The following is a 24,802-nucleotide window of genomic DNA, read 5'->3' as shown; positions in this document are numbered from 1 at the left end:
AGAGAGAGATATCTGAGATATCGAGGCGCTCTCTCGCTATCTCTCCTTCGCTCCGATCTCGGCCCGAGACGGGCGCTCTTGCAAAGGATGGGTGTGTTCGGGGAAACCTCACACCGACCACCAGGCACTACAGGTATCGACCAGAAATGCTAAGCGGGGCTCGTGCCACAGAGGGCATAAGATGTCACGGAAGATGGTACCCACTCCCGCTCACGGCAGTGGCACTGCTGGACTCTCTAAAGAGAAGGCCTGAGGCATCCCGTGTGAGCTGGGACACCCAGTCACTGAACAGCTCCAGTCGAGAGGTGGCAATGGACCAAGCCACCTGTCACAAAGCAGGCCCTTCCTGGATTCAGACAACAGGGAGGCATTGGCTGCCAGGGGCAGGGCTGGAGGAAGGAGGAAGCGGGCAGCAGAAGTCACGTGGTGGAGACCTGTTCACCGCCTGCCAGTCAGGGAGGAGGCAGGGGTTGGGTGGATGCCAACACTAGACCGGCTCTCCCCCTTCCCCTGTTACCACATCCAAGCCCTCAGCTCACAGGATGGGGGTACCCGTACTTGATGTAATGCCCCCAGAGATACAAACACGGATGTCTCACCCATCTACCAGGTGACTTTAAATCTAGTCATCCTGACAAAGAAAATTAACAACCACAGGAAGTATATGCCAAGAGAGAGTCTAATTCTACCAACTCTGAGCTAACCAAGCGCCCTGTGGCTATCGAACTTGCCGGGGATCACACAGGCATTTAGAGAAAGACCACAGACTAGAACTCAGGTTTGCTCGCTCAGGTTTCACATCACACGACACTATCCAGCTTCTAACTTGGTTATATCCCAGGTAAGAGAGCGGCAACCCCAGATTGAAGCAGGCCAGTTTAAGACGAAAATGATCGTTTGCAATCGACGACAAACCACATGAAGTACAAACGGCTCAACTCCGCCCTGAGAGATGAAAGTAAGGAAACACCAGTTTCTGAACCCAGAAAGCGAACCATTTAGACACTTTCTTTTAAGGTCACAAAGATTTCAATAAGACTTTGTCACTTGGGGAAATTAAAAAGACTCACATCAAGGAAGACGGAGGATGTAGCTCAGGGGTGGAATACTTGTCTAGTGGGCGCAAGGCCCTAGGTTCAATTCATAGGACCCAAAACAAACAAACAAACAAAACCATAAAAAGGTTAATCTTGCAGCGATCCTTACTGTCTCCATTTATTAAGGGGCATGTGTAATAGGCAGCCATATATACTCTACCAGGCTAACCACTACTAGGATGACAAAGTCTATTTTACAGTTGAACAAACTGTATTGCTGAGTGAGCAACAGGTTTCCTGTAAATACCACATTTGGGGCCTGCAAATTCTGAGACCCTTGGGACCCAGCCTACCAGCTTAAGCTGTCAATCATCTATCTCCCTTCTGTTAAAACAGGACACAGAGCTGGGCATGGTGGTCAGACTATAATCCCAGCACTGGAGGTTAAGGTAGGCAGGTCCTCCGATTTCAAGGTCAGCCTGGTTCCGGGATAGCCAGGGCTACACTTAGAGACCCAATCTCAAAAAACAATCAATCTCACTTAATAAATTCTGATATATGCCTTTTAAAAGAACAAAACATAAATAAGACTAACACAAGGAGAGAGACAGCTCAGCAGTGGGAGCCTGGGCTCTTGCAGAGGACCAGGTGGTCCAAGCATCCAGCGGAGTGGCGCTGCGGGAATCCACATCTCTGGCCTCCCAGGCACCAATACTCAGGTGCACGTAGCCATTCACAGAAACACGCAAGCACACAAAACCAAAATAAAACCAAGTCTCTAAATAATAAAGATAACACAGGAAAAACGTGTGTAAGGTGTCTTGCGAGAGTGGGTGCATGCTGGGCGGCCAGCAAAGGGGCCTCGAAGAAGTAACATTAAAGACAGGAATGGTCAACTGGGTCTTGGTCATGCCCTGACCAACGGGACACCTCAAGAAAGACCTACAAATTAAAAAGCAGTGTATTAGATGAGCACTGTTATTCTCATTTTATGTAACAGTGGAATTTATACCATTTCACATAGGTGGCACTTCCTCTCCACTGAGTTCCTCCCCGCCTGCGTATCTAAGCCACTCACTGAGGACAGCATGCAGAAACAGCCGCACAGGTTGGGGAACAATCACGGACGCAGAATCAAAGGCATCTGGAGTCGGTAATGCCTGACTCAACCTGAAGCTTCACCGTGCCCACCTGAATAAGAGTGTGTTTCCCTGTATCCCCAGCCTGTGCCCTCACTGGGAGGACAGAGCCATCTCCTCAAGCTGTTCATGTAAGGATCAAATAACCCACTATGCCCAAGATCCCTGGCACATGATCCCTGCCCCCACTGCCACCTGCTGAGCACCACAGGGCTGACTAAGCTCTGTGGCAATCCTAGTCTTCACACTTTGAGGTCAGCAAGCCCTTGGAGACAGACAGAGAGAGAGAGAGAGAGAGAGAGAGAGAGAGAGAGAGAGAGAGAGAGAGAGGAGAGAGAGAGAGAGAGAGAGAGAGAGGGAGAGAGGGAGGGAGAGACCTAACCTAAAAAGGAGTGGGGATGAGGGTGGTTCAGAACTCTTGGCCCAAATATAAGGAGGTTCAGAGAAGTGCACTGACTTGAGGAAGCTGCAACCAGGGGCTCTTGGTTTTTACTGTCCATCAGAAACTGAAGGAATCTTTTAAAGTTATTTATATCTAGATGATACTTCCTAAAATTGGGATTCAAACTGGCCTAAGCAAGGACCGGCACTGGGTTTGTATTTAGTTTTCTTTGGTTATTGTTGGTTTGGGCTACCCAGGTAGTTCAGCCGCAATGGAGCCTGAGAAATTGCTTTGCAGTGTCAATGACAAAGAACTTAACCAGGGCTGGGGCTGGAGGTGTGCAACAGGGATAGGTGTTCGGGAGCTGCAGTTCTGTGACAGGCGTGTACTGAGCATGTGCGAAGCCCTTCATTTAATCCCAGCGCCACGAAAAGGGAAAGGGAAACTTTACCAAAACAGGCTGGTAAACATCAGAGAAACAGTTTGTATCCACTGGGCATAGAGGTAAACATCTGTGATCCCAGACCTTGGGAGGTTGAGGCAGGAGGATCCAAAGCTCCAGGACAGCCTTGCCTACCCAGCAAGTTTGAGGCCAGTCTGGGCTACATGAAACCCTTTCTAAAAAAAAAAAAAAAAAAAAAAAAACCAACAACAACAAAAAAAACTAAATAAGGAGAAATAATTTCCATAAACAGGCAACTGAAGGAGGCAATTTGAGAATATATTCATAAAATCCTGCACCAACATCCAGGCTCCACAGAGTGAATCCTCCCAACACACCAACGGCTTTCCTCCTGGGAATGACCACCCAGGAGACCTAACGCCTCTGGACTCCCCTGACACTTGGGGAAAACATAACCTCCCATGTAGTGTTGGCAGGTGGCTCAGCCACACCTTGGAGAGTGTTCTCAAGACCTGTTCCTTACTAGGGCTCAACCTAGCAATTTTGAATGGCAGCAACAAGCTGCTCAACTCTGATATCGATAACATGAAGGAAAATAGAGATAGCGTGGCAGGTTATGTGAGGACAAACCCCAGAGACTGAGAGGCCCATGAACTGGGCCACGCACCGGCTAATGCCACCCCAATGGCTCCACTGCAGTCTTCCCCATCTCACTCAATAGTGTCTCCATCCTGCCTTCTGCTGAGGCCAAACCCTCTCAGAGACACCCTTCCTGTCGGGTCCTGCAATACATCTGCACAGACCTCCCGGCTAAAGATCAAATAAGACCATGTGCTGTAAAACTATGAGAGCCCCCGCGGCTGCAGAGCCTGAGAGGGACTTCTCACAACGCATCAGGAAGCGCCTGCTCTAAGACACAGCCTAACTGTGGGTCACAACCCCACAGTCTGGAGTCACAGGGCTGAAGGTGAACTCTAGCTTGCTCTTGAGAGCAACAGGGGGCAAAAGAGCGTTTGGAGCAGGGTGGCCCCAAGATGTTCTAAGGCAATTTTCCTTCTACTGAAAGAAAAAAAGAAAAGGAAAAGCCACAGCCAGGCTTGAGGAAACACCGAGTTTCCCTGAGGCTCCCAAACACCTGCATCCAGTGGGCATTTCACAGTGGGTGAATGAAGAATGAATGAATGATGAATGAATGATTCCATGGGCATTTTAAAGTCAAAGAGTAGAATCTGATGCCAGGCTATAAGGCTTAAAAAGGGATGAGTGGAGAGTTTGTTAACAATCGGATAGACAATGAAGCTAACGACCAAACAGCAATTCAACCTAACAGATGGAGGGAGAGATCCTAGTTAGGGTTACTATTGCTGTGGTCAAACACCGTGACCAAGGCCACTTGGGGAGGAAAGGGTTTGTTTAGCTCACACTTCCACATCACAGTTCATTACTGAAGGACATCAGGACAGGATCCTGGAGGTAGGAGCAGACACAGAGACCATGGAGTGGTGCTGCTTACTGGCTTGCTCCCAGGTCTGCTTTCTCCTAGAATTCAGAACCACCAGCCCAGGACAGCCCCACCCACAATGGGCTGGCCCCTCTGCCATCAATCACTACTAAAGAAAATACCCTACAGGCTTGCCTGCAGCTTGGTCTTGAAGAGGCATTTTCTCTGTCGAGGTTCCCTCCCCTCAGGTGACTTCAGCTGTGTGAAGCTGACTGAAAAGTAGCCAGCACAGGAGGAAACATACTACAGGTGTGCACACACGTGTAAAAGTCATATTCATTGGCTAACGACCACCAAAAGGCCTGCTCGATAAGGCCAGCACACACTCCTTCAGTCAGCCCACCTGTTTACTGCCCGCCAGGCAGAAGGCTGCTGAGCACTTCTCGCCTCTATGGGCACACCTACAACACGTTCTGAAGACACAGATAGCGTCCCAGCTGTGACACAGTCACCTCCACGCTGCCAGATTCCTGAGAAGTTGCCCAACGCCTCTGGACCTCAACGTCTTCCCTAGAGAACTGTGATACTGTCTACCTCAGAGATGGAGGATTAAATTTCTTTTGGGTACCATGTAAAATGGAACACAATATACATACAGGTGTCGGTGACACTAGAGTTAGCACTCAATGAATGGAGCACTCTGACCCAGGCCTCTCAATGTGTGGTCTGAGGGTACACAGATTCTCAAGCCCTCCCCCTCCCCAGACTCACCAGGGCCAGAGTTCCTGAGGACTCCAAGGAGGGGGATCCATAAGAGACCCATAGCCTCTGCTTTTAAAGGCATGTTGGAGGCCCTTACTGAGGCAGGGAATTACGTGGCTTATCTGTCACGCAGCCACGGCTCTGCTGACTTCTGCTTTCAGTGCTGGGCTCCTCCGGTATTACGTAATATGAAGGTTTCTTAAAGGATTAATCTTAATAAGACTGAAACTCCCCTTCCTGCTCTGGAGGGCAGGACTTTTCCTTTGTTCCCACTATAGACCTGGCACTCCGCCGATTGCCAGCAAGGCCAGAGTCAGCTCAGCAGGTACAGCTGCCACCAAGCCTGATGACCTGAGGGAGGTTCATCCCCAAGACACACGTGGTAAAGTCTTCTGAACACACATGCTGTGGCAGGTGTGTGTATGTGTTTGTGGGGGTGGGGTGTTCGTGTATGTGTGAGTATTCGTGTGTAGGGGGGTGTTCATGTGTGTATGTGTGTGTTCATGTGGAGGGTCCTTGTGTATGTGTGTGTGTTCATGTGGGTGTGGGGAGGTATTCATGTATGTGTGTGTGCTCATGTATGTGTGTGTATGAAATGTATTTAAAAAAAAAAAAACTCAAAAAAGGGCACCAAATGCCACAGTTCAAAATGAAGCACTGCTGAGCTGGCCATGGTTCACACCCAGCACTCAGCACAGTAAAGCAGAGGCATCCCCGACCTGTAGCTAGGACTAAAAAGTGACACCCGGTCTCACAAAATAAAATGAATATATACTCAGAATTGATAGCCATTGACAGGGTGGGATGGGGGAATGGGGACATCATCAACCTCTCTAGAATTGCTAGCCTTTGATGGGGTGGGATGGGGGAACAGGGGCACACCACACTGTCAACCTCTCTAAGCCATTTGCATTTCTACCCTCCTGTCAGGAGCTTTCTCTACGCCAAATCTCCAGAAAGTCTGTCCCATCACCAATGGCAGTTTCTACAACAGCATGGGCTTTGCAAAATGACATTTCAACAACAGAGACACGGCCAGCTACAGGAGAACAAGGACATTAACTACTCTCTGAAATTAGACGCACCTGTCCCCCAGAGTCCCTCAACTGGCACCCAGGGAAAGTTAACCTTGGATCTCCTGGGAGAACCCAAGGCCTCCTGGGGAGGAGCCCTGGCCTAGGAACAGAGTACACCCATAGGCCTTGCTGGATGCTGGTGATAACACCAGGGGGCAGCAGGGAAGCAGGACAATCCCTGGAAGAGTCTGGAGCTGGGACCATCTCATACCCAGCTGGGCGCAGCACTTCATAAGCTGCACCTTTTATTGCTAATGACTGGTACGCCGCACCTACTCAATAAACGGTGCTGTTTTGAAAAAGGCTGGTGCCTATTTTATATCAATGGCATAAAGAAATTCTGGCTGCCTCTGTCGTTAGCAATGAAATACACATTCGCTGAAAAATAGGTACAGGGAATCTAGGCAACTCTGGAATGTAAAAAGATGGACAGACGGGACTGGAGGTGCAGTCGGTGGTGTCTGTTTAACCTGTGTAATGCCTGACTCCAACCCCAGCAGCAGCAGACTGGGAAAGGGGATGCGGGGACACCAAAATACACGCCATGGACATACGCAGCATAATCAATTACTGGAGACACTGAGCTCAACAACAGTGGAAAACTATAAATCACAGTCAGAAAATGTCATGTCTTAAAGGCACGGCAGTGGCGTCCCCCCAAAAAACTAAAGGGCCTGTAGCAGGTTTACAGCTTTGCTTAGCGGGGGAGTGCTCCTGAAAATGGGTACACTGAAAGAGTATGCAAAACACACTAAAATATCAGCAGGTGTCGTAGGCTAATAGAAATTATCATCCTTATTCCAACCCATGCTTCAATGGTCTTCAACTTCTTGAGAAAACAGTCATCTCTTGAAATCCACAACAATTTTCAATAGTCATAATCACATATGGCGCAAGAGCAAACTGTGTTACAAATTCACCAAATCCTAGGCAAGCATATCGTTCTGGCTGTCATGGTCTGGCTGGGCGGCGACCAACTCGGGAGTTTCGGAAGCAGACGAAGTGTGGGAGGAAAAGCAACCACTCCACAAGAAGGTGAAAACACAGGCTTTGCCCTACAAAGTGGGCAACTGTGGGAGGCCCCTTTCTGGCTTTCCCACCTGCAGCAAGGCAGCTGCCAAAGGGAACCTCGGAACCTAGAGACAGAGAAACGATGCACTCAGTAAGTAGACACAGAAGATGCCATCGCTGTCCGCAGGTGGCTTCACCAAGTCATGGCCCTCGGAATGGCAATGCCATCAGGGCGCGCGTCAGCGCAGCGGGTCATCCTCAGCCTTCATCAGCATCACCTGGACCCTTGTGAATGAGGCATGAATGGAACAGGTACCCCCATTGCTTCTGATTTTTCCGAACCAGTCTGTAGGGACACTGGAGATCCTGCATCGTTCTAATAAGCTCCCAGGTGATGCTGATGCGGCCCTTCTGACTGCCCAGCTTTGAGAGCAGGGGCCGTATAATAAGACAGCAGACGCTCCACAGACATCATCTTCAACAACAGGAATTGTGAGGACGTCCCTTGAGAAACTCAGCCTGTAAGAACGGGAGCTAATGAAACTCCTCCTCCATGCCTGGGAGAACCAACCCCCAGGGGAAAGCAGCACACAAGGCAGGTTCCGGGAGCCAGACTGCCCAGGTGTGGATCCTACTGGACACTCAGCAGCTGTGTGGTCCTAGGTAGGTGAATCAAAATACCTGAGTCTGAGTGTCTTCATGGGTGTAAACTAGATAGAGGGGAATAGCTCATTTCTCTCCAGCTGGGGAGTGGAAATGGGTGCCCACCCAAGCAGCAATGAGAGGTCACTCCTTTTTTTTTTTCCTGCCTCTACCTACTGAGTGCTGGGGTTAAAGGCTAAAAGGTGTGACCCCCCCCACCCCACACAGCTATTTACTTACCCAGGAAACAGAAACAGTAAAGAGGATTACTGGGAATTCCAGGACTTCAAGACCAGCCTGCGCTGAGAGAGACTGTCTCAAACAACAAGACTGTTGTCATTTCCTCAGGCGCAAGTCCTCTTCCTTTCTTAGCCGCCTACAGGTATGTACCACTCACACCCAGTTCTCCCTTCACCTAGATTTTGAAAGTCCACACACAGAAAGATCAGCAAGGGTTCCCCATCCTAGCCAGGAGGTGGTAGCACATGCCTTTAATCTTGGGAGGCAGAAGCAAGTGGATGGATGGATCTCTGGCTCTACAGATGAGCCCAGCCTTGTCTTCAGAGAGAGCTCCAGGACAACCAAGGCTACAGAGAAACCCTGTCTCGAAAAACCAAAACAAAAGAGTTCTGTGTCCTGCCAAAAGCTCAGGAGACCAAGACTGTCCACCTGCTTTGAGTTATTTTTTAAATTAATTTCACCCATATTCCTCCTTCCTGCCTGCTCCTCTCTACCAAATGTCCAAGGTCATACCTGCACACATCATATACAAAATTAACACAACAGTACACGACTCTGAAATTCCCTAGGTGTTCCCATCTTAAAGAGGTAATATTAGAATCTGAGAAAGATGAAATGGCAGAGGCCAAGAAATAAAAACTACACTAGTTAGCCAAGCGTGAGTCCTACCCAGCCCAGACTACTAGAGGGAAAACTCAGGAATGTCACTTACCTGAGCCTTTTGGCTACAAGAAGCAGGGCAAGGCTGGGGCACCCAACAGTGGTTTCTAGCATGGAGACAGTGGATCCTGTCTCCAAAGACTAGAGATCTTCATAAGACACCACACACACACACACACACACACACACACACACACACACACACAGGTTTAAGAAACTCATCCAAGAGCAACGTAGTCATCAAAGGCAGAGTCCATCTAACAGGGAATCACATGGCTGTGTGTCGTCAAGGGGGAAACCTCTTGCAGATCTTGCTCAAGATCCGTGTCCCCATTCATAAGTAAAGAAGGCATGATAATGAACTCATATTTTACCCACACAAGATCAGCCGTACTTTGGTACCAGGACACACAGTGAGGGCCAGAGAGATGGGGTCCCAGAGGTTATTAAACTAGCCTGCAAAGACACACACAAACATCCACGGTGGCAATCGGTGGAGTTCAAAGATGTCTAGGGAGGTGCTTCAGAAGCCGGTGGGGACACCAGAGCTTGGCGCGGCGACTAGATAAGACCAGGTGTTCACATTTGCTTTTTAGTTCAAAGAGTAAGAAAAAGGTGCAGTTTGGGCACAGGAGCTGGACCAGAGAAGGTGGGGAGGCATGCGGGGGCAGGACAGCGACTCTGAACCTCCCACGGATCCCCGAGCTTGCGGGTGGGAGCCACCTGTGCCTGCCACCCGGGCCCCCAGCGTGCAGCTCCGGCGTGGAGCGGCGCAGGCGTGGGGAACCGGTGGGGACCGCAAGCGGCGCGGCGCACGCGCGACGGGGGGAGCCCGGAGTGTGCGGCCGCGCAGGGAACGCATCCTCCGAACGCCTCGAACCGGCCGGCGAGGAGCATCTCGTGGACAGCGAGGCGGGCCCAAGCGGGGCACTCACCAAAATAACAGGCGCGAGCAGAGGTTGGCGTCCTGCAGCGGGTTGGGCTTCACCTCGGTGTGCACGGGCAGCATCTTGCCTTGGGGTACGCGCGGCCGGGCGGGCGCGCGGCGGCCGTGTGCGCGGCTCCGGGAGGCGCTCCCGGGTTAGGATGCTGGAGCTCCCGGCCGGCGCGCCGGTCCTCTCGGCGCGAGCTTCGCAGGCAGCGGCTTCCGGGAACCGGCCCGCCCTGACCCCGCCTCCCGGGACTCCTCGGGGCGCCCGCTACGCGCCGCCGCCGCCGCCTCCTCCTAGAGCCCGGGAGCTGCGCGTCGCGTGCGAGCACAGTGGGAGGGGAAGGCGGGTAGGAAACGGCGGAGACCACGCGCAGGGCACGAGCGGCGGCCCGGGGAAAACGCTGAGGCCGGGCTGCACGTGCTCGGGACCAGCGGCAAACTTTGCCGAAGTTTATTAAGATCAGGGCCCTAAGCACCACCCTGACCGTGGCGGGGGCGGTGCCGGCTGTGCCCGCCCCCCGCGCTCAGAAACGCCCCGTGGGCTGAGAGCTGCTGGAGATCGGGTGAAAGCTGCCCGGCTTTGGCTGCCCTTCCCCTGGCATGTTGCCTTCATCAGGACCAAATAGGGCGCTGTGGGAGGTTCTCCGACCTGCAGGCCAAGAATCTGACCCGGAACAGCAGCAAGGTTTAACAGAGCCCCTCTGCAGACCTGAAAGCAAGCGGTGAAGACACACTGGATTAGAACTCAAGGATGTGAAGGGATGAATGGATATTGCCATTTCGGGCGGGCGTGGCGGATCTCTGTGGGCAGTTGGCTGCCCTCTTAACTTGGGCAGGGGAAGTGAGATAACACACTTCACCAAGCAAGTCCTGAGAGGCTAGCAGAGGAACAGTAGTGACAAAGGGAACGGAGCCTTTCTGTATACCTACTCCACTTTTAATTTGAATAGTGCCCTTTTCGAGATGGTTATTCCTATTTTATGGAGCAAACTCACACTCAGAAGATCCAGCTCCTCCAAATCTTAAAATGAGCGATGATGAAATCTAATCTGTACTCAAGTTGTGGACTTGGGCCGTTTCAGAGGTGGTCGAGAAGCATGAGCTTGCACCAACACAATGAATAAAATGGCTTTCCAGCTTTTGGACGCCTGTTCACAAGCCCTTGGTTCTATGGGGTCTTGGTAACTGCCTCGACCGTTCCCATTCCCTGCCCTGCAGCACCCGATAAAGATGCGCGGTTCTGAATTCACGGCGCGATTGAGTTTCACCCTTCCCTCTGACCAGAGACAACTTCGGAGGAAAGGGTTGCTCTCAGGCTTACTCTGGCAGGTAACAGTGCCTCGCGGCTTCCTCAGCTCCTGGCTGCTTGGAAGGACTGCTGCCTGCTGAGTCAGGCCCGCAGTGGGCCTGACCTTCCGGTCTGATCATGATAATAAGGTATCTCTCAGGTAGCCGCAGCCAAGATGATCTGGACAGTTCTTCAGTTCCCACTTTCCCGGTGAAGGCAATAAATAGCCAACTCCACTTTCATTGGTCATTTCCTTTGTATGTTTATTTAAATGGCCTTATTGACAGTCTTTACGGCCTTAGTATAAGTAAGAGTTTACTTAAAAGTTGAGCCGTCTGTGATGATCCAAGCCCTTAATTCCATCACTTTGGAGGTGGAGACAGAATCAACAATTCAAGGCCATCTTTGAAGAAGAGGGGCCCTGTCTCAACAAAATAAAAATAAGTAAGTAGAGATAAAAGTAATAAGCCAGGCAGGGAGATCTAAAGTTCAAGATCAATGGGATACCTGGGGAGTTCTAGATCTGATTGGATACATAGAGAGAGACTCTTTGAGAGAGAGGAGAATTGGCACAGGGTCTCACGTGCCCCTTATATTAGCCTTCTAACTCCAGTTATAACCAGGGATGACCTTGAACTCCCAATCTCCCTTCAATCACCTTCCAAGTGGGGATCACAGACCTGTCCATCAAGCCTGCTTATCAATGGGATTTTGAGGCTGGGGAGACATCGCAGTAGATCAAATGCTTGCCTTACAAGCCCAGGAACCAAATTCATGCCACCTCCAAAGACAAGCATGGTGGCACACATTCCTAGATGGGCAAGGGGAAGGCAAGTAGGTCCCGGGGTCCCTGGCCATCCAGACTACCCTACCTACTTCATAAGCTCCAGGGCTTTTAGCGGCCCTGTTTCAAACAAGAAATAAAAGGTAGATGGTACTTGACGCACACACAGAGACTTCACATATAGCAGATAGATAGATAGGTAAGTAGATAGATAGATAGATAGATAGATAGATAGATAGGTAGATAGATAGATTATATCTAGATATATAGATATAGATATAAAGTCTCAGCTACTCGGGATGCTAAGGCAACAGAATGACAAATGGATCTCTTGAGCTATGGACTTCAGGACCAACCTGAACGTCAGAGATATATCTGTCTTTCCAAAAAAGAAAAGGGATAAATAAAAGTCAGGTACATAAAGTAGCAAAATGATGATCATTTCGAACTGAGTGAAGTTTACCATATATCTTGGCCATTTCGGGCATGTTTTCAGACTTCCTGTTGCAAAAGGAAGCTCTCTTTCCCCGGCCTCCCTTTCTTTCGGTGGTTTCTCAGATAAGGCCGTGTGTAGGAGCCAACCTCCAGGGCTCACCTCATTTCTGATGTTCTTTGAAACGCCCTATGTTTTCTACCTGGTGCGTTTGTTCATCGGCCAGTTCCACTTCAAAGCCCGAAAGCTTGTTTGCTAAAGTTGGAAGTCGAGTGGCTGGCCTTGCGCCTGACCAGTCCCCTGTGGCTGTGCTGGGGCTGCTAGGCTCCTCACTGCCAAAGCCCGTAGTCACTTCTGCGTTCACTGAGATGCTGGCTTTTAGGGTTTTTAACTAAGTGATTTTGAAACTTCTTAACATTCTTTTCTGAACACTAACTAATGTGGCATTTAGAAGAAATACTGAGAACCTGTGTATCAGAGTAAAACGGGGAGGGGGAGGCCTTAGGGGAGCAAGGTTTTTGACTCCTTAATAGCAAGCCTTGCTCACACTTCCTTTTCTCAGGTCAGTAATGAGTTTCTGAACCCATCTCTTTACTCCTCTGGTTACTGTGAGCCTCAGCTCCACAAGGCATTCTGAAGACAATATACAAATCAAAAGAGCTATTCTCATTTGTTCTGCAAACACTGGGATTAGGGTATAGTAGTTGGCAGAGTGCTTAGCATGAGGCCCTGAGTTGACTCCTCAGACACACACACAGACTCACACACGTGCATGCACACACAATCACATGTGTGTGTATGTAATAAGTGGGGGGATTCGACAGAGGTGTGGGGAGTAGATGCATAGAGAGCAAGTCCGTGTGTTTTTGTTTCATGAATACTCTCTTTGTACTTTACAGTTAGACCAAACGCTAATGTGCAAAGGTGGAAGAGCAGCCTCTGCTCGGAGTTGCTTGCTTGCTTGGAAGAATCCGGCGTTACGACTAAAAAGACAAACACTAACCAGTGTCAGAGAGGAGGAAGCTGGAGCACAGCACTGGACAGCAGTGACAGGAAGCTGGAGAGCCCAGTAAGCTCGCAGGCAGTGCTTCAAGAAGTCTAAGAGTCATGCATGACTCAGCAGTTCTGCTGCGGGGAGGAGGCGGGGAAGAGCCCAGAGAAGGAAAGTGCTTATCCACTGGAGTGCTGGTGCCAGGATAGCAGAACAGCATTATTCAGAGGGGTGGGGGAAGCACGTGACCACGACGGGCACATCAAATGTGGCATATCCATACAGTGAAATATTACTTGCCACTTCATAAAAGAAGAGATCATTCACAGGGGTTAACAGCATGAACAAACATGTTAAAAGTATCATTGGGTTAACAGCATGAACAAACATGTTAAAAGTATCACGCATGGAAGGCTGGAGAGATGCTTCAATGTGGAAATGCACTTGTTCTTTCAGAGGACTGGGGTTCAACTCCCAGAACCCACATGTTGGCTTACAAACATCCTTAACTCCAGTTCCAGGGGCCCCTACACTCTCTTTTGATCTCTGCTGGCACAATACATATAGGCAGAAGAGTCATATAATAAGGCATAAATTTCAAAATATATATTATATTTAATATATATATGTGTGTGTGTATATATATATATGGATGTATCACACACACACACACACACACACACACACACACACACACATACACCAAGCTTAGGCCAGCAAGATAATTCAGTGGATAAAGGCACTGGACACCAAGCCTGACAACCTGAGTTCCATCCCTATGTGGTGGACGGCAAGAACTGACTCCCACAAGATGTCTTCTGACTCCCGTGTAAACAACACAGTGGTACACGTGTAGATCCGCCTGCAGAAACACAACCAATAAATTACAAGTTTTACAGAGCCATTCAAAATAACATGCAGTGAAAGAACAGGGAAAATACTGAGATGCCCTCTGCTGTGTGTGTTTAGGGGGTGGGGTGGGGTGGGGGGCGAGAGAATCAGCTTGAAAAGTTTGCTTTGGCTCATACTCCCTGAGATCTAAGTCCAGGGTCACTTGTCCCTGTTGCTTTGGCCTGTGATGTCACAGTACATCACAATGGTCCCAGTGAGAGGTTAAGGCCCCTGGAAGCAAAGCAGAAAGAGGTTATCCCACTATCTCTAAGGCAAATGACCAAGCTTCCCTCCCAGGGAAGGTGCTAATTAAATTAGCATTAGGGTCTTGGGGTGGGGGCACTACGATACAAACAAAAGACAGGCCTGGTGGTCCAGGTGATCCCAGCTACTCGGGAGGCTGAGGCAGGAGGATCACAAGTTCAGGGCTGCTTGAGCTACACAGCCAATCCAAGGCTAGCCTGGGCACCTAGGCCAGAGCTGTCAAAATAAAAGTCAATAGTGAGTGGAGGTGAAGCTCAGGGGTAGAAAGCAAGTCAGGCATGCATCAGACTCAGAGTTCAAGCTCAAGACCACAAAAAGTCAACTGAAGATCATATGACTCATGAACTGTATCCCCTAAAGTTCAAGGTTCAGTAAACTACAGGTATATATGTTATACTCAGTACACGCCATCCGCAAGCATAGGCTAGCAAACCCAGTTTCTGCCTTCAGGTTGGTCAGCACGTACTGGGGTAGAATCCGTGCATTCATTTTGTTTTGTTCTTAATCGACATTTTTATTTGTTGTGCATCTCTTGTCTGTGTGTGTGTGTCTGCGCATGTGTGTCTCTGTGTGTCGTGTGTGTGTGTGCCATGTACATGTGCATATGTCTGTGTGTGTCGTGTGCATGTATGTGTGTATGTGTGTGTGTGTGTTAGCTGTACATGTACCGCGGTGCATGAGTGGAAGTCAGCCAGGTACTTACTGGGTCCGTTCTCTCCTTCCACCTTGTGAGTTCCGGGGCTCACTGTCAGGTTGTCAGTCCTGACAACAGGTACGTTTACCTGAGCATCTCGACAGCCCAGGGAGTCTCTTTAACAAGTACTTCTGGTGATCCTAATATGCAATCAGAGGTGAAAGGTCAAGAGCTCTGTGTGCCCAACTGGCATCCCAGGGTGCGTGAACTTGCTCAAGGAAGGTCAGGCCTGGACACAGCTCTGTGGTGGACTACCGCCTAGGAGGTAGGGGGCCTTGGCTCCCATCCTAAGCACTAAACAATAATAATAAATGAATAAATGCAAGCAATGCTTGAGAACGCTATAGAGAAAGGTTTCCACACCGAGGGGCAAGAGAAGAGTGGAGAGCTTGAATAGTCAGAACGTCACCCGATGCTCATGGCACCAGAGAAAGCCTGACAGACAAGACGCGAAGGTGTTGCCCGTGACCCTGCCTCGTCTGTTAGGAGTGGGTGCTTGAAAGCCAATTCTTGGCGTTGGCTGTGGGACTCTGTGGGCCGCTCCAAGTAGTGGAACTGCATTCTCTCTCTTTTTAATTTTGATCGAATTCGTGACAAGGTTTCACAGGCTGGCCTTGACCTCAATGTGTATCTGAAGATGGTTTTGAACTCCCCATAAGCCCGTCTCTGTCTTCCAGTTGCTGGGATTACAGGTATGCAAGCCCACATTTGGCGTCTGGCAGCGCTGGGGATCAAACTCAGAGCTTCATGCGTGGCCAACAAGCTCTCCGCCAACCGAGCTACATCTCCCAGCCCAAGGACCTGGCAGTGGGGGTCAGGGGTGCTGGGAGGTTGAGACAGGTCTCATAGAGTCCTAGCTAGCCTCACTATGTTGCTGAGCTTCATATGTAACCAAAGATGACTCTGAACTTCTGATTCTTCCGCCTTATCCTTTCCATGAAGGTAACCATGCAAAGTCTCTGTAGTTCAGAAAGAGAAAATTACGTAAGTGTGAAGGACGCATTTAAGGAAAAGAGAACAGCAGCATAAAGAGGTAACAGATGGAAGAAGAAGGAGAGGCTGTACTGGAGCCAATCGGCGTCAACAAGAGTCATCTCTGGGCACGCACAGGATTGTGTCATTAGGTGTAAGTTAAATATCTGATGATCAAATGTTCTGAGAAACAGAGCAAGAAGGAGGAGGTGTTGAAAATGGTTCTGAAGTCCCTGGTTTAAGTAACCAAAACACATGGTGTCATCCGAGAAGGAGTAAACAGCTTAGCAAGGCACATTAAAGGAGAAATCCTGGTAATTTGAAGCTTTAGAAACAAAACACAGATGCTGCCATACACGGACACTTGTGATGTTTGAGATGCAAAGTCATGAATGAATACAACTCCAGAGTACGGTTATCACCGTAACACATGATACATACGTGATCGTGAGAAGGCATGATGGTCTCCCTCACATTTCTACATTCTGCTTAACAGCTGCCACTTTTCTGCAGCCCTCCGCTGGCTGGGACCTGCATTATAGTGAGCTTACTTCAACAGGATGCTGAGAGATGTCAAGAATAAACACCTTTGCCTCCTGCCCAGGAGGGAACCATAAAGATCAGCTAATTCCCTCCTGAAGTCTGGCTCTGTCCTCAAGACAGGGATCTTATGATATTTGATTCCTAAAATAAACTGCATCCATCTGGCCACCAGCAAAGACCTCCTGAAAGAAAGGACGGGCAGAGTATAGAATAAACCTCTGCAGACAGATTGAAAAAAGAGGAAAAGAGATTCTGCATCATACTACAGACACTTGCTCATCCATGATCATCGCTGCTCTATTCATGTTAGCCAGAAATTGGGGGGAAAACATATATGTCCATCAATGGATGAGTGGGTAATGAAAATGTGGTACATTTACACAATGGAGTAGTAGTCTGCTGTTTAAAAACTGACTTCATGATAAAATTGTGTGTAAGATGAGTGCCGTGAGGGAGTCTTGGTAATATCAGGTCTCTAGGGTCTTAGAAAGCAATGGAATCTCTCCTTAGATCATGTGACCGCAGATCATGTGATCATGTACAGTATCATGTGATACTGTAGCAGGGTGTGCCATTTGGTCTCTGTACTGATCAGCAGCTGAAGCAGGGTACTGCTCATTACTGTCTCGTTGCTTAAGATCTCTTTCTGACTGTGGACCCACATCTCAGTCAAAATACCTCAGCCTGTGAACAATGAAAGACTGGAAAAGGGTCCATGAAGAGCCCGGATCCTCTTGCCTCTCCTTTGGACTAATCTGTTGGCCAGTGTTCCTGTTGCCCTGCTGTTTACCCCTCCTCCACCCCCTTAAATGGGTCGTTCTTTTCTCTCTCTCTCACTTCTCTACTCACTCCCAGTATTTCGTGGGATTAAGGCCGTATAAAGAGGGGGACATGAAATGGATGGAGGCCACAGTCCTTGAGTCCAGTTGAAGCCTCCCAGCAGCTGAGATTCAAGTGTTATGCCACAATTAACAAAACTTTCTGTAAAGGTTCCCCATATCGAGACATTTTTTGAATTTATTTTATGTTATGTGCATTTTGCCCGTATGTATGTCTGTCGGAGAGTGTCAGATGCCCTGGAACTAGAGTTACAGACAGCTGTGAGCTGCCATGTGTGTGCCGGGAATTGAACCCGGGTCCTCTGGAGGAGCAGCCATGTTCTTAACTGATGAGCCATGTCTCCAGCCCCAAGGCATATTCCTTATGTGTAGAGATGTTTCAGATAAGAATGTTACAAGAGCAATGAACTATGCCTATGACCTAAATGTATATAACTTTCCAATATGGCTGTGGTGATTTAAACAGGAATGACTCCATAGATTTATGGATTTGAGTGCTTGGTCATCAGGCAGTGGCACTGTTTGAAGGATTAGGAGGTGGCCTTGTTAGAGGAAGTGTGTCACTGGGGGTAGGCAAGCCAGTCCCAGTATCTTTCTGTCCCTGCCGCCTGTGGATCCAGATGTAGAACTCTCAGCTGCCATGCCCGCCTGTGTGCCACCATGCTCCCCACCATGAGGATAGTGGACTAAATCTCTGTAACAGTCAGCAAACTTCGATTAAATGTTTTCTTTGTAAAAGTTACTGTGGTAGTTTGAATGTCATTGGCCTCCATAAGCTCTTAGGGAGTGGCACTATTAGGAGGTGTGGCTTTGTTGGAGTGGGTGTGTTCTTGTTGGAGGAAATGTGTCACTGTGGAGGTGGGCTTTGACATCTAATATATGCTCAAGCCATACTCAGTGTCCCAGACCACGTCCTTTGGTCTTTGGGTCAAGATGTAAGGACTCTCAGCTCCCTCTCTACCACCATGCCCGCCTGCCCAGTCCCTTGTCCAACCATGATGATGATGGACTAAACCCTTGAAAATGGAAGCCACCCCCAATTAAATGTTTGTTTTCTTTCTTAGAGTTGCCATGGTCATGGCGTCTCATCACAGCAATGGAACCCTAACGAAGACAAGGGCCTTATATCTTTCTCACTGGAAAGTTTTCATTTTTTAGGAGTCTTTCAAGTGAGACTGTAGAGTCATGTCCAGTCTCTACAAAGATAGCTATGAATGCCAGCCTTGATGACTAAGCTCAGTTGTGTGTAACTTCACAACATTTAGAATGACTATGGAAATAAACACCTGACAATTTTACAAGAGAGTTTCTAGATTGAGTTAACTGAGGTGGTCTGTACCATTCCCTGCCTTCCTTGCTCTCTGCTTCCTGTAGATAGGAAGTGGTGGCTGACTCGGCTTCCTTACACTACGACTCCCGTGAATGGTGAGCCAAATTCAACTCTCCCTCTCTTCTAAGTTGCTTTGCCAGGCATTATGTCTCAATCACAAGAAAATAGCTAATACATGACCCAATGCAAATTGGTAAACTTTCTTAAACCATCATAAGTTTTTTTTTTTCCTTTAATTTTTGGTAACTTGCCTGTGATTCTGAAAACTGAGCTATGTAGATGACAATGTTGTGTCATAATTTCAAAAGGTTGAATTTTATCCATAATTAAAAAAAAAAGTGTCCTAATCCCTTGTGCAGCCCTCATGATTTACATTTTTTCTTATCAACTGTAATCTACTCTATGCGCGTCATGAACCATTTGATGATCTCACTCCCCCCCAAAAAGTATGTGTTTGCAGAACGTCTCTAGCTAGCCTTTGAGATGCAACTTCAGAAGCCATCAAAAGCACAGACATGACTGCTGCAAAGACAAACAGGCATGAGTCTGTGAGAGGCCCACACCCATGGCGTGACTCTCGTGGGAGGCCCACACCCATGGCGTGACTCTCGTGGGAGGCCCACGCCCATGGCGTGACTCTCGTGGGAGGCCCACGCCCATGGCGTGACTCTCGTGGGAGGCCCACGCCCATGGCGTGACTCTCGTGGGAGGCCCACGCCCATGGCGTGACTCTCGTGGGAGGCCCACGCCCATGGCGAGACTCTCGTGGGAGGCCCACGCCCATGGCGTGACTCTCGTGGGAGGCCCACGCCCATGGTGTGACTCTCGTGGGAGCCCCACGCCCATGGCGTGACTCTCGTGGAAGGCCCACGCCCATGGCGTGACTCTCGTGGGAGCCCCACACCCACGCTCTTGGATGTATGCACCTTTCCCTGTGCATTTTCCTCTCTAAAAGAGCCATGGCTAAGTCCATCTTTTCCTCGTGCATTCCAGCTCTGCTGCATGCTGACTCACCCTGAAATTATTTTTCATGATGCAGTCAGCAACACAGACTGCTACAGTGTGGGACTTTGTTGGGCCGTGGTCCCATTGTCACTAGCAGGATCACCTCCAAAGTACTACTTGTCTTCCAGTTTGTCTGAGGGTCTGCTATCATGGAAAGCCAAACTAAGATATGTACTGAAAACATCCTTCTAATTTCTGGAACATACACTCCCTGCATCGATTAAAATCCTAATACCATAAACCTCTGCCCTGTTTCATATGACAGCACTATCCATAGGATTTAAAATTTTTATTAAGTTTATTTATTGTATGTGTGCACATGTGTACATGAATGCAATTGCACGCATGCATCAATGACTCAGATGTAAAGGCCAGAGGACAGCTTATGTCTCTCCTTCCATCTTTTGTTTAGTGGTTTGAAAGAAAATGGCCCCCAAAGGTAGTGGCACTATTAGAAGGTGTAGCTTTGTTGGAGTAGTTGAGGTCTTGCTGGAGGAAGTATGTCACTATGGAGGCGGGCTTTGAGGTCTCAGATATGCTCAAACCATACCCAGTATCTCAGTTCACTTCCTGTTGCCTGCTGATCAAGATGTAGGACTCTCAGCTCCAGCACCACGTCTGCCTACATGTAGCCCTGTCCTGCCATGATGATGATGGACTAAAACTCTGAAACCGTAAGCCACCCAGTTAAATGTTTCCTTTGGAAGAGTCACCATGGCCATTCTGTCTCTTCACGGCAACGGAAACCCTAAGACCATGTGGGTCTCAAGAATTATACTCTGATTAGCCCTGGAAGCAGTGGTCTTTACCTGCAGAGCCCTTTCCCCCACCCCACCCAAGGATTTTAAAGACACAGAATGTAGCTTGACCCAACATAGATGTCCTGTAAGTATTAAATACAAAATGACTTTCAACCTATAGAGAATTTTTTGATGAATTTCTTTTTGATAGTTTTATGCACATATAAATATATTTTTCAATGTGATATTTTACTATTTTGTTCATACTGTGCTTAATGTATCCCACCATCCTAACTGCAAACACCTATTTTTTTAAAGGTGTTTTAAGTGTTATTTAAAAGTTTCATTGTAAGTAGATCATAACTTAGATAAAAGATTCTATAGTATGTATAGACAATTTTTTAAATCTCATAACAGAGGTAACATTACTTGATTAATAAATAAATCAATAAATTTGAAAGTTATATAATTTTAGACAATATTACCATCCAGGAATTTAATAAGCTTTTTGCTTATACTATAAATGATATTCTGCAAGGCTTATATAGTTTTTCTGACACATGCTCTTATTAGATATTGAGACTTAGCTTTGCATTTAATGCTATATTCTTTTTTATCAGTTTTTTAAATTGATTTTTATTGAGCTCTACATTTTTCTCTGCTCCCCTCCCTGCCTCTCCTCTCCACTTCAACCCTCTCCCAAGGTCCCCATGCTTCCAATTCACTCAGCAGATTTTGTCTTTTTTGTATAAACAATCTTAATTTCTAGAAAGATAACATATATAATACCAAGCAAATTTTTGTTTTCTAGGTATTTTTTAAAAATTATTTATTTTACATCCCAGCCACAGCCTCCCCACCCTGCCTCAATCCACCCTTCCTCTGTATCCACTCAGAAAGGGACAGGCCTCCCACAGGCACCAGCAAAGTATGGTGCGTCAAACTGCCTTAGGACCAAGCACCTCCCCTGTATTCAGGCGGGGTAAGGCAATTCCTCATGAGGAGCAGCCAAAGCACCAGGGACACCCTGCTCCCTGTGCAAGGAGTTCCACAGAATCATGGACTACACAACTGTCACATGTGTGCAGAGGGCCTCATAGGGAATGTTTTTAATGTCTCACTAAGGTTTTTTTTACACGGATTGTAGGTTTAAATGACAGTATTTAGACACATTTATTGTAAAAAAAAAAATCTTACTAAAATTTGAATTGCAAGTTTGACTCATTTTATCTGCATGTATATATGTGTACCACGTGCATGCAGTGTCCATGGGGGCTGAAGAAGGCACCAGATCCACTGGCGCTTGCCTTACAGATGGTTGTGAACCACCAGGTGGGTGCTGGGAATTGAACCCTGGTCCTTCGGAAGAGCAGCCAATGCTCTTAACCACTGAGTCATCTCTGCAGCTCGAGTTTGGCTCATTTTACATTTCACTGTTTTTTTACCAGTGGGTGACCTCTGACCCCTCAGCACTGCCCTTACCAGTGGGTAACCTCTGACTCCACGACATTGTCCTTACCAGTGGGTGACCTCTGACCCCGTAGCACTGCCCTTACCAGTGGGTGACCTCTGACCCCACTCATTTCACACTCCAGAAGATAGCCTGAAAGCCATGTGGTGGTACAAACAGCCTCGAATGCTTTTTAGCTCGTGTGAAATAATCATCAGATTTCAACACTGTGTGGTACACACCAATTTGCTGTTACACACGGCCCACTTGGCCCTACTCAGAGGCACTGGCTTAAGGCATGGCGTAGAAACAACATCTAGTTTGGTCTGGTTATTTGGTTACCCTTAGAATATGACAAAATGCAGGAATGAGAATATTTCCTTTGTGTTTTCAGGAAAACTAGCTCACTGCTGAGACCTAGGCCTGGCTCACAGGTAAGGAAGGCGTCCTCAGAAGAGGGGAAACATCAACAGATGAGATGCAGTCCCTGCTTCCTGAAGGTGCACGGTCTGGTGGGGGCAGTGAGTGAGCAGGAAACCAGAGCAAAGTAACACAGGGAATAAAAGAGCGGTAGATGCTCCTAGCTATCCAAGCCACGAAGCTGGGTTTGTTTAAGCCTTGACGCCAATGGAGGCCAAGTGTGATGAATGCTGAAAGGCTCTGCTCAAAGAGTACTAATTAAAACAGGCTTTGAGGGAGCCAAAGCGATGGCTCAGTGGTTAAAGTACTTGCTGCTCTCCCAGAGCACACAGTATTGATTCCCAGCACCTACATACCTAACAGCTGTCTGTAACTCCAGTTCCAGGAGATCCCACACCCTCTTCTGACCTCTGCCTCTACCAAGAACACACGTTGCACCTATATATACATTTGGGCAAAACACACCCCCAAAATAAAAATAAGTCTTTCAGAAACATGAAAGGAAGTAGACTTTCAGTCCCACCGCGGAGCCCATTGCTTCTACACTGACCTAGAGAGTTCGTCTCCGGGCCTTTCCAGGCAGCCGTTTGGCAGAATTTACTGAGTCTTAGAGGGCTCATCCTTTGAGCCAGTCATCTCGCTTGAGGAATTTTAAAGCTATCACGGTGAGAAGTCACAGACGATAATTAATCTCTGTGCTTGTGAGCATCTTTAGAAGGCTGCCCGGGGTGGGACTGGAGCCAGACTGGAGCAAAGAGCTTCCAGGACAAAGGACAAGAAGTGCAGTGAAGCAACGGGAGATTGCAGCGGGGTGGGGAGACAGCTAGCAGACTCTCCCACACTTCCTCCTACCTGTGTCTTGGGGACCCCCTCCTAGATAAACGATAAGATTCCTATTCCCCGGGCCACCCCAGTGCTGAGGACCAAGGCTGGCCTCAAACTCCCAATCTCAAGGTACCCTCCTGACCCAGCAGCTGGGCTCACAGGCAAGCCCCACATGCCCGTCTGAGCATTCAGATTCTTGTCTTTAGATTGGTATCAAGTCCCAAACCATAAACATGGAAAGATATTCACTTAATGATGTGAAGCCACTAAGCCAATTAAGGTTCAAGAAGGCCGGGACAAAACGCACTAGAACCTTAATCGGGCGCATTCTGTGATTACAGGTGATTAAAACTCAAAGCAAATATAACTCCTTCCAATTTTTCTAAACTGACCTTACAAGAAATAAAGGTATGTTTTGTTTTGTTTTGCTTTGCTTTTGGTTTTTCAAGACAGGGCTTCTCTGTGCAGCCCTGGCTGTCCTGGAACTCTCTCTGTAGACCAGGCTGGCCTTGAACTCACAGAGATACACCTGCCTCTGCCTCCTGAGTGCTGGGACTAAAAGCGTGCATTATCATTGCTCTGCAAAGGATACTTTTTTAAAAAGGAAGTATTATAGTTATTATAATCCAGGAATGAACAGGCAGCAGGCTGAGGATATGGCTCAGTGCTTGTTGAGTGTGAATGAATCCTAACAATTGATCCTCAGCACCATATAAAGCCAGCCTGGTGGGCATCCTGTAATCCCGGCCCTCAGGACAGGCAGAAGTCTGTGACGACACTCAGCTGTTCGAGGCTGTTCTGGGCTTCATGAGACTGTGTCTCAAAACAGGTGCCGTGTGAATCTCAGAAGTCTGCCTTCAAAACTCAAAACTGCTGAAACCATCCCTGAAGTGAGTTATCCCAGCTGCTCATAGAAAGTGAAGAACCAATATTCACCGGAGACATGTAAAAAAAATAAATAAATCAAGTTTCTAAGGAAGCAGATTCAGTCTAGACCCATGTTTCAAGCCAAATGCTCGGTCACTCGCACTGATCATTTGCCCAAACATGATTTGTACTTGTTTACCTGGTGTGGGTGTGAGCATCCGAGTGCACACGCAGTGGTGCACGTGGAGGCCAGAGGGCACTTACAGGAGTCAGTCCTCTCCTTCTGCCACATGGGTCCCTCCCAGGGTTCCAGCCCCGATCTCCAGGTTGGGAGGCACGCACCTTTGCCCAATGAGCCATCTTGTTGGCCCCAAAATAATTTTGTTTTCTTCCATAATATTTACGCTTCCTTGAGTGGAAACTTCACCTTTTACCGTCTCACTAATTCCTCCCAGTCGTGCTGGGAGTCACTGCTGCTGTGCACTGTTCTCCACTTTGTAAAGTTTCGAGCAAAGTAGCATAAACTCTCCATTGTGTGTGGAAGGAGGGCACAAGATTCGGTCAAAGTCCTTGATTATTATGACATCTCAGTTTCTCAATCCCCCCTCCCCCGCATCTCTTAACACACATTTTAGTGTTACCAGGTGAAACTCGGGGATTATAGTCAGTGAGTCAACTCTTCTGCTGCATCTGACGTAATCTCACATCACAAGGCTGGGCATGAACAAAGAGACCAAGGGCA

The 24,802-nt window shown here is 48.2% G+C and overlaps 1 protein-coding gene and 1 long non-coding RNA gene across 4 annotated transcripts in view; both read right to left on the bottom strand.

Moving 5' to 3' along the window:
* The window catches only part of Abcc4 (ATP binding cassette subfamily C member 4), a 210,971-nt gene extending 186,428 nt beyond the window's left edge, over nt 1-24,543 (bottom strand). Inside the window, exons 1-2 of one of the 2 annotated variants that reach the window (XM_038310409.1) lie at nt 10,720-10,781; nt 9,729-10,433 (exon numbers count right to left, since the gene is read on the bottom strand). In XM_038310409.1, coding sequence (XP_038166337.1) covers nt 9,729-9,802 — 74 coding nt within the window. In that variant the 5' untranslated portion in view covers nt 9,803-10,433; nt 10,720-10,781. Of the gene's footprint in view, nt 1-9,728; nt 10,434-10,719; nt 10,782-24,259 lie in introns of those variants that run through there. The other variant, XM_038310408.1, reaches the window with a different exon arrangement.
* Nucleotides 6,792-9,722, bottom strand: LOC119800269. Of its 2 annotated transcripts, XR_005283000.1 has the most exons (3): nt 9,172-9,722; nt 8,134-8,308; nt 6,792-7,770 (listed from the first exon to the last, which is right to left on the bottom strand). It is a non-coding gene; the product is annotated as an uncharacterized LOC119800269 (long non-coding RNA). The 2 variants fall into 2 exon arrangements; XR_005282999.1 differs by lacking the exon at nt 9,172-9,722 and having other exon boundaries at nt 8,134-9,038.
* Nucleotides 24,544-24,802: the final 259 nt, after the last annotated feature.

Source organism: Arvicola amphibius, chromosome 13 (genome assembly GCF_903992535.2).
Source record: "Arvicola amphibius chromosome 13, mArvAmp1.2, whole genome shotgun sequence".
Classification (NCBI taxonomy): Eukaryota; Metazoa; Chordata; class Mammalia; order Rodentia; family Cricetidae; genus Arvicola; species Arvicola amphibius.
This window is presented reverse-complemented; position numbering and strand designations above follow the sequence as displayed.